This window comes from Eucyclogobius newberryi, unplaced genomic scaffold (genome assembly GCF_026437365.1).
Source record: "Eucyclogobius newberryi isolate DKJ021-1_F unplaced genomic scaffold, fEucNew1.0.hap1 SCAF_7, whole genome shotgun sequence".
Lineage (NCBI taxonomy): Eukaryota > Metazoa > Chordata > Actinopteri > Gobiiformes > Gobiidae > Eucyclogobius > Eucyclogobius newberryi.
This window is the reverse complement of record NW_027316389.1, coordinates 6149783-6167849: the sequence shown is the minus strand read 5'-3', so window position 1 is coordinate 6167849 and position 18067 is coordinate 6149783. Positions and strand designations below refer to the sequence as shown.

The 18067-nt window shown below is 49.9% G+C and overlaps 1 protein-coding gene across 1 annotated transcript in view; it reads right to left on the bottom strand.

The window, feature by feature from the left end:
* Positions 1 to 17452, bottom strand: part of LOC140349382 (plasma membrane calcium-transporting ATPase 1-like) — a 56798-nt gene extending 39346 nt beyond the window's left edge. The window contains exons 1-2 of the mRNA XM_072435692.1: positions 17282 to 17452; positions 15699 to 15974 (exon numbers count right to left, since the gene is read on the bottom strand). Of these exons, the coding sequence (XP_072291793.1) occupies positions 15699 to 15909 (211 nt within the window). The 5' untranslated portion in view covers positions 15910 to 15974; positions 17282 to 17452. The remainder of the gene's footprint in view (positions 1 to 15698; positions 15975 to 17281) is intronic.
* Between the last annotated feature and the right edge of the window lie 615 nt (positions 17453 to 18067).

Here is an 18067-nt window from a genome sequence, read left to right as displayed (position 1 = left end):
CCATAGCACACGCAAACAGCATTCAGGCTCATAGCACACGCAAACAGCATTCAGGCCCATAGCACACGCAAACAGCATTCAGGACCATAGCACACGCAAACAGCATTCAGGACCATAGCACACGCAAACAGCATTCAGGCCCATAGCACATGCAAACAACATTCAGGCCCATAGCACACTTAAACAACATTCAGGACCATAGAACATGATAACAACATTCAGGCCCATAGCACACGCAAACAGCATTCAAGCCCATAGCACACGCAAACAACATTCAGGCCCATAGCACACGCAAACAGCATTCAGGCCCATAGCACACGCAAACAGCATTCAGGACCATAGCACACGCAAATAACATTCAGGCCCATAGCACACTTAAACAACATTCAGGACCATAGCACATGCAAACAGCATTCAGGCCCATAGCACACGCAAACAACATTCAGGCCCATAGCACACTCAAACAACATTCAGGCCCATAGCACACGCAAACAGCATTCATGCCCATAGCACACGCAAACAGCATTCAGGACCATAGCACACGCAAACAACATTCAGGACCATAGCACACGCAAACAACATTCAGGCCCATAGCACACGCAAACAGCATTCATGCCCATAGCACACGCAAATAACATTCAGGCCCATAGCACACGCAAACAGCATTAAGGCCCATAGCACAAACAAACAGCATTCAGGCCCATAGCACACGCAAACAGCATTCAGGCCCATAGCACACGCAAACAACATTCAGGCCCATAGCACACGCAAACAGCATTCAGGCCCATAGCACACGCAAACAGCATTCAGGACCATAGCACACGCAAACAGCATTCAGGCCGATAGCACACGCAAACAGCATTCAGGCCCATAGCACACCCAAACAGCATTCAGGCCCATAGCACAGGCAAACAGCATTCAGGCCCATAGCACACGCAAACAACATTCAGGACCATAGCACATGCAAACAGCATTCAGGCCCATAGCACACGCAAACAACATTCAGGCCCATAGCACACGCAAACAGCATTCATGCCCATAGCACACGCAAACAGCATTCAGGACCATAGCACACGCAAAAAGCATTCAACACCATAGCACACGCAAACAACATTCAGGCCCATAGGAGACGCAAACAACATTCAGGCCCATAGCACACGAAAACAGCATTCAGGCCCATAGCACACGCAAACAGCATTCAGGCCCATAGCACACGCAAACAGCATTCAGGCCCATAGCACACGCAAACAGCATTCAGGACCATAGCACACGCAAACAGCATTCAGGACCATAGCACACGCAAACAGCATTCAGGCCCATGGCACAGGCAAACAGCATTCAGGCCCATAGCACACGCAAACAACATTCACGACCATAGCACATGCAAACAGCATTCAGGCACATAGCACACGCAAACAACATTCAGGCCCATAGCACACGCAAACAGCATTCAGGCACATAGCACACGCAAACAACATTCAGGCCCATAGCACACGCAAACAACATTCAGGACCATAGCACATGCAAACAGCATTCAGGCCCATAGCACATGCAAACAGCATTCAGGCCCATAGCACACGCAAACAACATTCAGGCCCATAGCACACGCAAACAACATTCAGGACCATAGCACATGCAAACAGCATTCAGGCCCATAACACACGCAAACAGCATTCAGGCCTATAGCACACGCAAAGAGTATTAAGGCCCATAGCACACGCAAACAGCATTCAGGCCCATGGCACAGGCAAACAGCATTCAGGCCCATAGCACACGCAAACAACATTCACGACCATAGCACATGCAAACAGCATTCAGGCACATAGCACACGCAAACAACATTCAGGCCCATAGCACACGCAAACAGCATTCAGGCACATAGCACACGCAAACAACATTCAGGCCCATAGCACACGCAAACAACATTCAGGACCATAGCACATGCAAACAGCATTCAGGCCCATAGCACATGCAAACAGCATTCAGGCCCATAGCACACGCAAACAACATTCAGGCCCATAGCACACGCAAACAACATTCAGGACCATAGCACATGCAAACAGCATTCAGGCCCATAACACACGCAAACAGCATTCAGGCCTATAGCACACGCAAAGAGTATTAAGGCCCATAGCACACGCAAACAGCATTCAAGCCCATAGCACACGCAAACAACATTCAGGCCCATAGCACACGCAAACAGCATTCAGGCCCATAGCACACGCAAACAGCATTCAGGACCATAGCACACGCAAAAAGCATTCAGGCCCATAGCACACGCAAACAGCATTCAGGCCCATAGCACACGCAAACAGCATTCAGGCCCATTGCACAGGCAAACAGCATTCAGGCCCATAGCACACGCAAACAGCATTCAGGCCCATAGCACATGCAAACAACATTCAGGCCCATAGCACACTTAAAAAACATTCAGGACCATAGCACATGATAACAACATTCAGGCCCATAGCACACGCAAACAGCATTCATGCTCATAGCACACGCAAACAGCATTCAGGACCAAAGCACACGCAAACAGCATTCAAGCCCATAGCACACGCAAACAACATTCAGGCCCATAGGACACGCAAACAACATTCAGGCCCATAGCACACGCAAACAGCATTCAGGCCCATAGCACACGCAAACAGCATTCAGGCCCATAGCACACGCAAACAGCATTCAGGACCATAGCACACGCAAACAGCATTCAGGACCATAGCACACGCAAACAGCATTCAGGCCCATAGCACATGCAAACAACATTCAGGCCCATAGCACACTTAAACAACATTCAGGACCATAGAACATGATAACAACATTCAGGCCCATAGCACACGCAAACAGCATTCATGCCCATAGCACACGCAAACAGCATTCAGGACCATAGCACACGCAAACAACATTCAGGACCATAGCACACGCAAACAGCATTAAGGCCCATAGCACACACAAACAGCATTCAGGACCATAGCACACGCAAACAGCATTCAGGCCCATAGCACACGCAAACAGCATTCAAGCCCATAGCACACGCAAACAACATTCAGGCCCATAGCACACGCAAACAGCATTCAGGCCCATAGCACACGCAAACAGCATTCAGGACCATAGCACACGCAAATAACATTCAGGCCCATAGCACACTTAAACAACATTCAGGACCATAGCACATGCAAACAGCATTCAGGCCCATAGCACACGCAAACAACATTCAGGCCCATAGCACACTCAAACAACATTCAGGCCCATAGCACACGCAAACAGCATTCATGCCCATAGCACACGCAAACAGCATTCAGGACCATAGCACACGCAAACAACATTCAGGACCATAGCACACGCAAACAACATTCAGGCCCATAGCACACGCAAACAGCATTCATGCCCATAGCACACGCAAATAACATTCAGGCCCATAGCACACGCAAACAGCATTAAGGCCCATAGCACAAACAAACAGCATTCAGGCCCATAGCACACGCAAACAGCATTCAGGCCCATAGCACACGCAAACAACATTCAGGCCCATAGCACACGCAAACAGCATTCAGGCCCATAGCACACGCAAACAGCAATCAGGACCATAGCACACGCAAACAGCATTCAGGCCGATAGCACACGCAAACAGCATTCAGGCCCATAGCACACCCAAACAGCATTCAGGCCCATAGCACAGGCAAACAGCATTCAGGCCCATAGCACACGCAAACAACATTCAGGACCATAGCACATGCAAACAGCATTCAGGCCCATAGCACACGCAAACAACATTCAGGCCCATAGCACACGCAAACAGCATTCATGCCCATAGCACACGCAAACAGCATTCAGGACCATAGCACACGCAAAAAGCATTCAACACCATAGCACACGCAAACAACATTCAGGCCCATAGGAGACGCAAACAACATTCAGGCCCATAGCACACGAAAACAGCATTCAGGCCCATAGCACACGCAAACAGCATTCAGGCCCATAGCACACGCAAACAGCATTCAGGCCCATAGCACACGCAAACAGCATTCAGGACCATAGCACACGCAAACAGCATTCAGGACCATAGCACACGCAAACAGCATTCAGGCCCATGGCACAGGCAAACAGCATTCAGGCCCATAGCACACGCAAACAACATTCACGACCATAGCACATGCAAACAGCATTCAGGCACATAGCACACGCAAACAACATTCAGGCCCATAGCACACGCAAACAGCATTCAGGCACATAGCACACGCAAACAACATTCAGGCCCATAGCACACGCAAACAACATTCAGGACCATAGCACATGCAAACAGCATTCAGGCCCATAGCACATGCAAACAGCATTCAGGCCCATAGCACACGCAAACAACATTCAGGCCCATAGCACACGCAAACAACATTCAGGACCATAGCACATGCAAACAGCATTCAGGCCCATAACACAGGCAAACAGCATTCAGGCCTATAGCACACGCAAAGAGTATTAAGGCCCATAGCACACGCAAACAGCATTCAGGCCCATAGCACACGCAAACAACATTCAGGCCCATAGCACACGCAAACAGCATTTATGCACATAGCACACGCAAACAGCATTCAGGACCATAGCACACGCAAACAGCATTCATGCCCATAGCACACGCAAACAGCATTCAGGCCCATAGCGCACGCAAACAGCATTCAGGCCCATAGCACACGCAAACAACATTCAGGCCCATAGCACACGCAAACAGCATTCAGACCCGTAGCACACGCAAACAGCATTCAGGACCATAGCACACGCAAACAGCATTCAGTACCATAGCACCTGCAAACAACATTCAGGCCCATAGCACACGCAAACAACATTCAGGCCCATAGCACACGCAAACAGCATTCAGGCCCATAGCACACGCAAGCAGCATTCAGACCCGTAGCACACGCAAACAGCATTCAGGACCATAGCACACGCAAACAGCATTCAGGCCCATAGCACCTGCAAACAACATTCAGGCCCATAGCACACTTAAACAACATTCAGGACCATAGCACACGCAAACAACATTCAGGACCATAGCACATGCAAACAGCATTCAGGCCCATAGCACACGCAAACAGCATTCAGGCCCATAGCACACGCAAACAACATTCAGGCCCATAGCACACGCAAACAGCATTCATGCCCATAGCACACGCAAACGGCATTCAGGCCCATAGCACACGCAAACAGCATTCATGCCCATAGCACACGCAAACAGCATTCAGGCCCATAGCGCACGCAAACAGCATTCAGGACCATAGCACACGCAAACAGCATTCAGGACCATAGCGCACGCAAACAGCATTCAGGCCCATAGCACACGCAAACAGCATTCAGGCCCATAGCACACGCAAACAGCATTCAGGCCCATAGCACATGCAAACAGCATTCAGGACCATAGCACACGCAAACAGCATTCAGGCCCATAGCACACGCAAACAGCATTCAGGCCCATAGCACACGCAAACAACATTCAGGCCCATAGCACACGCAAACAGCATTCAGACCCGTAGCACACGCAAACAGCATTCAGGACCATAGCACACGCAAACAGCATTCAGTACCATAGCACCTGCAAACAACATTCAGGCCCATAGCACACGCAAACAACATACAGGCCCATAGCACACACAAACAGCATTCAGGCCCATAGCACACGCAAACAGCATTCAGACCCGTAGCACACGCAAACAGCATTCAGGACCATAGCACACGCAAACAGCATTCAGGCCCATAGCACCTGCAAACAACATTCAGGCCCATAGCACACTTAAACAACATTCAGGACCATAGAACATGATAACAACATTCAGGCCCATAGCACACGCAAACAGCATTCATGCCCATAGCACACGCAAACAGCATTCAGGACCATAGCACACGCAAACAACATTCAGGACCATAGCACACGCAAACAGCATTAAGGCCCATAGCACACACAAACAGCATTCAGGACCATAGTACACGCAAACAGCATTCAGGCCAATAGCACACGCAAACAGCATTCAAGCCCATAGCACACGCAAACAACATTCAGGCCCATAGCACACGCAAACAGCATTCAGGCCCATAGCACACGCAAACAGCATTCAGGACCATAGCACACGCAAATAACATTCAGGCCCATAGCACACTTAAACAACATTCAGGACCATAGCACATGCAAACAGCATTCAGGCCCATAGCACACGCAAACAACATTCAGGCCCATAGCACACTCAAACAACATTCAGGCCCATAGCACACGCAAACAGCATTCATGCCCATAGCACACGCAAACAGCATTCAGGACCATAGCACACACAAACAACATTCAGGACCATAGCACACGCAAACAACATTCAGGCCCATAGCACACGCAAACAGCATTCAGGCCCATAGCACACGCAAGCAGCATTCAGACCCGTAGCACACGCAAACAGCATTCAGGACCATAGCACACGCAAACAGCATTCAGGCCCATAGCACCTGCAAACAACATTCAGGCCCATAGCACACTTAAACAACATTCAGGACCATAGCACACGCAAACAACATTCAGGACCATAGCACATGCAAACAGCATTCAGGCCCATAGCACACGCAAACAGCATTCAGGCCCATAGCACACGCAAACAACATTCAGGCCCATAGCACACGCAAACAGCATTCATGCCCATAGCACACGCAAACAGCATTCAGGCCCATAGCACACGCAAACAGCATTCATGCCCATAGCACACGCAAACAGCATTCAGGCCCATAGCGCACGCAAACAGCATTCAGGACCATAGCACACGCAAACAGCATTCAGGACCATAGCGCACGCAAACAGCATTCAGGCCCATAGCACACGCAAACAGCATTCAGGCCCATAGCACACGCAAACAGCATTCAGGCCCATAGCACATGCAAACAGCATTCAGGACCATAGCACACGCAAACAGCATTCAGGCCCATAGCACACGCAAACAGCATTCAGGCCCATAGCACACGCAAACAACATTCAGGCCCATAGCACACGCAAACAGCATTCAGACCCGTAGCACACGCAAACAGCATTCAGGACCATAGCACACGCAAACAGCATTCAGTACCATAGCACCTGCAAACAACATTCAGGCCCATAGCACACGCAAACAACATACAGGCCCATAGCACACACAAACAGCATTCAGGCCCATAGCACACGCAAACAGCATTCAGACCCGTAGCACACGCAAACAGCATTCAGGACCATAGCACACGCAAACAGCATTCAGGCCCATAGCACCTGCAAACAACATTCAGGCCCATAGCACACTTAAACAACATTCAGGACCATAGAACATGATAACAACATTCAGGCCCATAGCACACGCAAACAGCATTCATGCCCATAGCACACGCAAACAGCATTCAGGACCATAGCACACGCAAACAACATTCAGGACCATAGCACACGCAAACAGCATTAAGGCCCATAGCACACACAAACAGCATTCAGGACCATAGCACACGCAAACAGCATTCAGGCCAATAGCACACGCAAACAGCATTCAAGCCCATAGCACACGCAAACAACATTCAGGCCCATAGCACACGCAAACAGCATTCAGGCCCATAGCACACGCAAACAGCATTCAGGACCATAGCACACGCAAATAACATTCAGGCCCATAGCACACTTAAACAACATTCAGGACCATAGCACATGCAAACAGCATTCAGGCCCATAGCACACGCAAACAACATTCAGGCCCATAGCACACTCAAACAACATTCAGGCCCATAGCACACGCAAACAGCATTCATGCCCATAGCACACGCAAACAGCATTCAGGACCATAGCACACACAAACAACATTCAGGACCATAGCACACGCAAACAACATTCAGGCCCATAGCACACGCAAACAGCATTCATGCCCATAGCACACGCAAATAACATTCAGGCCCATAGCACACGCAAACAGCATTAAGGCCCATAGCACAAACAAACAGCATTCAGGACCATAGCACACGCAAACAGCATTCAGGCCCATAGCAGACGCAAACAACATTCAGGCCAATAGCACACGCAAACAGCATTCAGGCCCATAGCACACGCAAACAGCATTCAGGACCATAGCACACGCAAACAGCATTCAGGCCGATAGCACACGCAAACAGCATTCAGGCCCATAGCACACCCAAACAGCATTCAGGCCCATAGCACAGGCAAACAGCATTCAGGCCCATAGCACACGCAAACAACATTCAGGACCATAGCACATGCAAACAGCATTCAGGCCCATAGCACACGCAAACAACATTCAGGCCCATAGCACACGCAAACAGCATTCATGCCCATAGCACACGCAAACAGCATTCAGGACCATAGCACACGCAAAAAGCATTCAACCCCATAGCACACGCAAACAACATTCAGGCCCATAGGACACGCAAACAACATTCAGGCCCATAGCACACGCAAACAGCATTCAGGCCCATAGCACACGCAAACAGCATTCAGGCCCATAGCACACGCAAACAGCATTCAGGCCCATAGCACACGCAAACAGCATTCAGGACCATAGCACACGCAAACAGCATTCAGGACCATAGCACACGCAAACAGCATTCAGGCCCATGGCACAGGCAAACAGCATTCAGGCCCATAGCACACGCAAACAACATTCACGACCATAGCACATGCAAACAGCATTCAGGCACATAGCACACGCAAACAACATTCAGGCCCATAGCACACGCAAACAGCATTCAGGCACATAGCACACGCAAACAACATTCAGGCCCATAGCACACGCAAACAACATTCAGGACCATAGCACATGCAAACAGCATTCAGGCCCATAGCACATGCAAACAGCATTCAGGCCCATAGCACACGCAAACAACATTCAGGCCCATAGCACAGGCAAACAACATTCAGGACCATAGCACATGCAAACAGCATTCAGGCCCATAACACACGCAAACAGCATTCAGGCCTATAGCACACGCAAAGAGTATTAAGGCCCATAGCACACGCAAACAGCATTCAGGCCCATAGCACACGCAAACAACATTCAGGCCCATAGCACACGCAAACAGCATTTATGCACATAGCACACGCAAACAGCATTCAGGCCCATAGCACACGCAAACAGCATTCATGCCCATAGCACACGCAAACAGCATTCAGGCCCATAGCGCACGCAAACAGCATTCAGGACCATAGCACACGCAAACAACATTCAGGACCATAGCACACGCAAACAGCATTCAGGCCCATAGCACACGCAAACAGCATTCATGCCCATAGCACACGCAAACAGCATTCAGGCCCATAGCACACGCAAACAGCATTCAGACCCATAGCACACGCAAACAGCATTCAGGACCATAGCACACGCAAACAGCATTCAGACCCATAGCACACGCAAACAGCATTCATGCCCATAGCACACACAAACAGAATTCAGGCCCATAGCACACGCAAACAGCATTAAGGCCCATAGCACAAACAAACAGCATTCAGGACCATAGCACACGCAAACAGCATTCAGGCACATAGCACACGCAAACAGCATTCAAGCCCATAGCACACGCAAACAACATTCAGGCCCATAGCACACGCAAACAGCATTCAGGCCCATAGCACTAGCAAACACTATTCAGGACCATAGCACACGCAAACAGCATTCAGGCCCATAGCACACGCAAACAGCATTCAGGCCCATAGCACACGCAAACAGCATTCAAGCCCATAGCACACGCAAACAACATTCAGGCCCATAGCACACGCAAACAGCATTCAGGCCCATAGCACACGCAAACAGCATTCAGGACCATAGCACACGCAAACAACATTCAGGACCATAGCACATGCAAACAGCATTCAGGCCCATAGCACATGCAAACAGCATTCAGGCCCATAGCACACGCAAACAACATTCAGGCCCATAGCACAGGCAAACAACATTCAGGACCATAGCACATGCAAACAACATTCAGGACCATAGCACACGCAAACAGCATTCAGGCCCATAGCACACGCAAACAGCATTTATGCACATAGCACACGCAAACAACATTCAGGCCCATAGCACACGCAAACAGCATTTATGCACATAGCACACGCAAACAGCATTCATGCCCATAGCACACGCAAACAGCATTCAGGCCCATAGCGCACGCAAACAGCATTCAGGACCATAGCACACGCAAACAACATTCAGGACCATAGCACACGCAAACAGCATTCAGGCCCATAGCACACGCAAACAGCATTCATGCCCATAGCACACGCAAACAGCATTCAGGCCCATAGCACACGCAAACAGCATTCAGACCCATAGCACACGCAAACAGCATTCAGGACCATAGCACACGCAAACAGCATTCAGGCCCATAACACACGCAAACAGCATTCAGACCCATAGCACACGCAAACAGCATTCATGCCCATAGCACACACAAACAGAATTCAGGCCCATAGCACACGCAAACAGCATTAAGGCCCATAGCACAAACAAACAGCATTCAGGACCATAGCACACGCAAACAGCATTCAGGCACATAGCACACGCAAACAGCATTCAAGCCCATAGCACACGCAAACAACATTCAGGCCCATAGCACACGCAAACAGCATTCAGGCCCATAGCACTAGCAAACACTATTCAGGACCATAGCACACGCAAACAGCATTCAGGCCCATAGCACACGCAAACAGCATTCAGGCCCATAGCACACGCAAACAGCATTCAAGCCCATAGCACACGCAAACAACATTCAGGCCCATAGCACACGCAAACAGCATTCAGGCCCATAGCACACGCAAACAGCATTCAGGACCATAGCACACGCAAAAAGCATTCAGGCCCATAGCACACGCAAACAGCATTCAGGCCCATAGCACACGCAAACAGCATTCAGGCCCATTGCACAGGCAAACAGCATTCAGGCCCATAGCACACGCAAACAGCATTCAGGCCCATAACACATGCAAACAACATTCAGGCCCATAGCACACTTAAACAACATTCAGGACCATAGCACATGATAACAACATTCAGGCCCATAGCACACGCAAACAGCATTCATGCCCATAGCACACGCAAACAGCATTCAGGACCAAAGCACACGCAAACAGCATTCAAGCCCATAGCACACGCAAACAACATTCAGGCCCATAGGACACGCAAACAACATTCAGGCCCATAGCACACGCAAACAGCATTCAGGCCCATAGCACACGCAAACAGCATTCAGGCCCATAGCACACGCAAACAGCATTCAGGACCATAGCACACGCAAACAGCATTCAGGACCATAGCACACGCAAACAGCATTCAGGCCCATAGCACACGCAAACAGCATTCAGGCACATAGCACACGCAAACAACATTCAGGCCCATAGCACACGCAAACAACATTCAGGCCCATAGCACACGCAAACAACATTCAGGACCATAGCACATGCAAACAGCATTCAGGCCCATAGCACACGCAAACAGCATTCAGGCCCATAGCACACGCAAACAACATTCAGGCCCATAGCACACGCAAACAACATTCAGGACCATAGCACATGCAAACAGCATTCAGGCCCATAACACACGCAAACAGCATTCAGGCCCATAGCACACGCAAACAACATTCAGGCCCATAGCACACGCAAACAACATTCAGGCCCATAGCACACGCAAACAGCATTTATGCCCATAGCACACGCAAACAGCATTCAGGCCCATAGCACACGCAAACAGCATTCATGCCCATAGCACACGCAAACAGCATTCAGGCCCATAGCGCACGCAAACAGCATTCAGGACCATAGCACACGCAAACAGCATTCAGGACCATAGCAAACGCAAACAGCATTCAGGCCCATAGCACACTCAAACAACATTCAGGCCCATAGCACACGCAAACAACATTCAGGCCCATAGCACACGCAAACAGCATTCAGGCCCATAGCACATGCAAACAGCATTCAGGACCATAGCACACGCAAACAGCATTCAGGCCCATAGCACACGCAAACAGCATTCAGGCCCATATCACACGCAAACAACATTCAGGCACATAGCACACGCAAACAACATTCAGGCCCATAGCACACGCAAACAACATTCAGGCCCATAGCACACGCAAACAGCATTCAGACCCGTAGCACACGCAAACAGCATTCAGGACCATAGCACACGCAAACAGCATTCAGTACCATAGCACACGCAAACAACATTCAGGCCCATAGCACACGCAAACAACATTCAGGACCATAGCACATGCAAACAGCATTCAGGCCCATAGCACACGCAAACAGCATTCAGGCCCATAGCACACGCAAACAACATTCAGGCCCATAGCACACGCAAACAGCATTTATGCCCATAGCACACGCAAACAGCATTCAGGCCCATAGCACACGCAAACAGCATTCATGCCCATAGCACACGCAAACAGCATTCAGGCCCATAGCGCACGCAAACAGCATTCAGGACCATAGCACACGCAAACAGCATTCAGGACCATAGCACACGCAAACAGCATTCAGGCCCATAGCACACGCAAACAGCATTCAGGCCCATAGCACACGCAAACAACATTCAGGCCCATAGCACACGCAAACAGCATTCAGGCCCATAGCACATGCAAACAGCATTCAGGACCATAGCACACGCAAACAGCATTCAGGCCCATAGCACACGCAAACAGCATTCAGGCCCATAGCACACGCAAACAGCATTCAGACCCGTAGCACACGCAAACAGCATTCAGGACCATAGCACACGCAAACAGCATTCAGTACCATGGCACCTGCAAACAACATTCAGGCCCATAGCACACGCAAACAACATTCAGGCCCATAGCACACGCAAACAGCATTCAGGCCCATAGCACACGCAAACAGCATTCAGACCCGTAGCACACGCAAACAGCATTCAGGACCATAGCACACGCAAACAGCATTCGGGCCCATAGCACCTGCAAACAACACTCAGGCCCATAGCACACTTAAACAACATTCAGGACCATAGAACATGATAACAACATTCAGGCCCATAGCACACGCAAACAGCATTCATGCCCATAGCACACGCAAACAGCATTCAGGACCATAGCACACGCAAACAACATTCAGGACCATAGCACACGCAAACAGCATTCAGGCCCATAGCACACGCAAACAGCATTCAAGCCCATAGCACACGCAAACAACATTCAGGCCCATAGCACACGCAAACAGCATTCAGGCCCATAGCACACGCAAACAGCATTCAGGACCATAGCACACGCAAACAGCATTCAGGCCCATAGCACACGCAAACAGCATTCAGGCCCATAGCACACGCAAACAGCATTCAGGCCCATAGCACAGGCAAACAGCATTCAGGCCCATAGCACACGCAAACAGCATTCAGGACCATAGCACATGCAAACAGCATTCAGGCCCATAGCACACGCAAATAACATTCAGTCCCATAGCACACTTAAACAACATTCAGGACCATAGCACATGCAAACAGCATTCAGGCCCATAGCACACGCAAACAACATTCAGGCCCATAGCACACTCAAACAACATTCAGCCCCATAGCACACGCAAACAGCATTCATGCCCATAGCACACGCAAACAGCATTCAGGACCATAGCACACGCAAACAACATTCAGGACCATAGCACACGCAAACAACATTCAGGCCCATAGCACACGCAAACAGCATTCATGCCCATAGCACACGCAAATAACATTCAGGCCCATAGCACACGCAAACAGCATTAAGGCCCATAGCACAAACAAACAGCATTCAGGACCATAGCACACGCAAACAGCATTCAGGCCCATAGCACACGCAAACAACATTCAGGCCCATAGCACACGCAAACAGCATTCAGGCCCATAGCACACGCAAACAGCATTCAGGACCATAGCACACGCAAACAGCATTCAGGCCCATAGCACACGCAAACAACATTCAGGACCATAGCACATGCAAACAGCATTCAGGCCCATAGCACACGCAAACAACATTCAGGCCCATAGCACACGCAAACAGCATTCATGCCCATAGCACACGCAAACAGCATTCAGGACCATAGCACACGCAAAAAGCATTCAACCCCATAGCACACGCAAACAACATTCAGGCCCATAGGACACGCAAACAACATTCAGGCCCATAGCACACGCAAACAGCATTCAGGCCCATAGCACACGCAAACAGCATTCAGGCCCATAGCACACGCAAACAGCATTCAGGCCCATAGCACACGCAAACAGCATTCAGGACCATAGCACACGCAAACAGCATTCAGGACCATAGCACACGCAAACAGCATTCAGGCCCATGGCACAGGCAAACAGCATTCAGGCCCATAGCACACGCAAACAACATTCACGACCATAGCACATGCAAACAGCATTCAGGCACATAGCACACGCAAACAACATTCAGGCCCATAGCACACGCAAACAGCATTCAGGCACATAGCACACGCAAACAACATTCAGGCCCATAGCACACGCAAACAACATTCAGGACCATAGCACATGCAAACAGCATTCAGGCCCATAGCACATGCAAACAGCATTCAGGCCCATAGCACACGCAAACAACATTCAGGACCATAGCACATGCAAACAGCATTCAGGCCCATAACACACGCAAACAGCATTCAGGCCTATAGCACACGCAAAGAGTATTAAGGCCCATAGCACACGCAAACAGCATTCAGGCCCATAGCACACGCAAACAACATTCAGGCCCATAGCACACGCAAACAGCATTTATGCCCATAGCACACGCAAACAGCATTCAGGCCCATAGCACACGCAAACAGCATTCATGCCCATAGCACACGCAAACAGCATTCAGGCCCATAGCGCACGCAAACAGCATTCAGGACCATAGCACATGCAAAGAACATTCAGGACCATAGCACACGCAAACAGCATTCAGGCCCATAGCACACGCAAACAGCATTCATGCCCATAGCACACGCAAACAGCATTCAGGCCCATAGCACACGCAAACAGCATTCAGACCCATAGCACACGCAAACAGCATTCAGGACCATAGCACACGCAAACAGCATTCAGGCCCATAACACATGCAAACAGCATTCAGACCCATAGCACACGCAAACAGCATTCAGGCCCATAGCACATGCAAACAGCATTCAGGACCATAGCACACGCAAACAGCATTCAGGCCCATAGCACACGCAAACAGCATTCAGGCCCATAGCACACGCAAACAACATTCAGGCCCATAGCACACGCAAACAGCATTCAGACCCATAGCACACGCAAACAGCATTCAGGACCATAGCACACGCAAACAGCATTCAGACCCGTAGCACACGCAAACAGCATTCAGGACCATAGCACACGCAAACAGCATTCAGGACCATAGCACACGCAAACAACATTCAGGCCCATAGCACACGCAAACAACATTCAGACCCATAGCACATGAAAACACAGCAGTGAAACTTGTCCTCTTCAGTGCTCAGGCCCTTGGGACCTGGAAGAGCCTGTGGAGCTCCCCAGTTACAGCAGCTGAGACCTTTGTTTACTGCTCTCAATGGAAATGTGAAGGCACTCTAGGTGAATTCACTTTTGGCTGTGTTGTTGCTGTGATCTCTTCCCATTGCATGACGGATGAAAGGCTGACACTCATGAAAGTATAAGGATACATCGTGGGTGTGGCTTGTTCTGAACAGGTGGGCTTACCTTCAGTGGGTGACGTGCGGAGCCGAGTGCACAGCCCGTTCACGTCTCCAAACAACTGGTCCACCTTCTCTTTGCCCTCGACGCCTCGCAGCTCCATGACCGAGCTCAGCTCCTTCGGGCTGCAGGAGCCGGGCTCCGTCGTGTGCGTGTTGGGCTCATGGTGGGCCTTGGCCCTCCCACCTCTTTTGGACCCACGCAAGGAGTTTGACATGTTTACTTCAGGTCTCTTCCTTCTACTTAACAGTTGCTTCTAGGAGTGGCAGCTCTGCAGAAAACCTGAAAAGGAGTTTTTGTTTACTTTATGGCCATCTCAACGTTGATTCACACTCGATCATGTTCTAGTCCTGGTCTAGTCCTGGTCTAGTCCTGGCCTAGTCATGGCCTAGTCACGTTCTAGTCACGTTCTAGTCACGTTCTAGTCACGTTCTAGTCACGTTCTAGTCCTGGTCTAGTCCTGGTCTAGTCCTGGTCTAGTCCTGGTCTAGTCCTGCTCTAGTCCTGGTCTAGTCCTGGTCTAGTCCTGGTCTAGTCCTGCTCTAGTCCTGGTCTAGTCCTGGTCTAGTCCTGGTCTAGTTCTGGTCTAGTCCTGGTCTAGTCCTGGTCTAGTCCTGCTCTAGTCCTGGTCTAGTCCTGGTCTAGTCCTGGTCTAGTCCTGCTCTAGTCCTGGTCTAGTCCTGGTCTAGTCCTGGTCTAGTTCTGGTCTAGTTCTGGTCTAGTCCTGGTCTAGTTCTGGTCTAGTCCTAGTCTAGTCTTGCTTCAGGTCCAGGTCTAATCCTAGTTTTGTCCCTGTATAAATGTGGTCAATGTGCAAGTCTGAATTTAGTCTAAAACTACATGACCTAATGACAGATTCTAGATTTACATAGTTTTCTGTTTTGTTTTGTTGTATTAGTTGAAGCCTAATGTAATCTATTATGACTTATCATGAAACTACACAGTCAAATTATAGTTAACAAATGTGTGTCATCAAAACTCTTCAACCTCAAAATGTCCAATCAATGACAGTCCGTGACAACCATCGCTTTGATCCACACTATATTCAACACGTGTTTAAATGTTGTGTAAATGCTCCAGATAAGACGTGACTCTGTCCCAAGACTGACGCTGAGTAACGACATGCTCAGTCTGAGTTTGGCGCTTCGCCGAGCCGTCGCCGCGACATCCTTGTCACAAATGGCCTTCGTTTTGTCCCAAAGGCTGTGACCTGTGCACCTTCCGCCATAATCTATGTCAATCAGTCACAGGCCTAAGCTGGAGAGAGCAGCCGCTGTGGAAGTCATGGCCGCCGCCGCACGAGCATCACAATACCAGCAATTCAGCCACTTATAGTATCGTCAGCTCATAAGTTTACGTGTTCACCATAGCAACAAGCCGAGCAACGTCACGGCACGAGTGAGCGAGGGAACAGAAAACCCGCAGAAATAGACTTGTCATCCTTGCAAGTCTATTTCTGCTAAAGTTCCATTTCAAAATGAGAAACGCACGAGCGATCCCGGCGGAAGTGCGTCCGATGCGAGCAAAAAAAAAACCGACCGTTGGCGTTGCCGAGACGCGCGCCGAGAAACGAGCAAGGGCGTACTTACACGAACTTCCCCCATGGCTCCGTTAGCAGGTGGTATTAGTGGCAGAGCGATTACAGCGCGCGGCGTCGGGGAGAGAGCCACGGAAACAGCCCATAACAACCGCTCGGGAAAGTCTCGAAGCTGCTCCGGGGGAAACTCCGATGAAAAAGGCTCTGGGAAAACCTGTGCGCGCGGGTTCATTCGGCACGGGTTTTGCTCGCCGTGACCTTTGGGGAGAGAGAAGTCGGGACACAAAGCAGGCTCCGCGGGACGGACAAGACGGAGCCGCGCCAACGCTTATCTGAGGAAAGCCTGAGTTAATCTAATTAGACAATCTGCGGTTGAGCGCGCGCCCGGGGACCGCTCCTCCTGCTGCTCCGCGCGACGCCGCCGTGCAGGGGCAGGGGCTCCGCGGCGGGTCAGGGCTCACGACACCCCCAGGGGCCCCCCACGTGCGCGCCGCCGCTGTCGCTTTGGGGGGGGAGGAATTGAGTTAGAGCGAAGCGGTTTCCGACGGTCTGGATTGGATCATGACCCGAGACTGAAGCGACAAGACTCCTAGCAACGGGGGAAACGAGCGAAACGTACGAGGAAACAAGGCGGGCGAGGAATTGTAGTAATGAACCAACAAAAGATTTTAAAAAACACATATTCATCTATTTGCACTAATTTCTTAAACATTTAGGGTCAAATTAGGACTGGACAATGTTGCAAGTAAATAATAAAATTTACGGATCACAATGTTTTATTTAATGTCGAGTTTTAATAAGTTACAAACGTTGACATTTTACACAATCAAACGTGAAC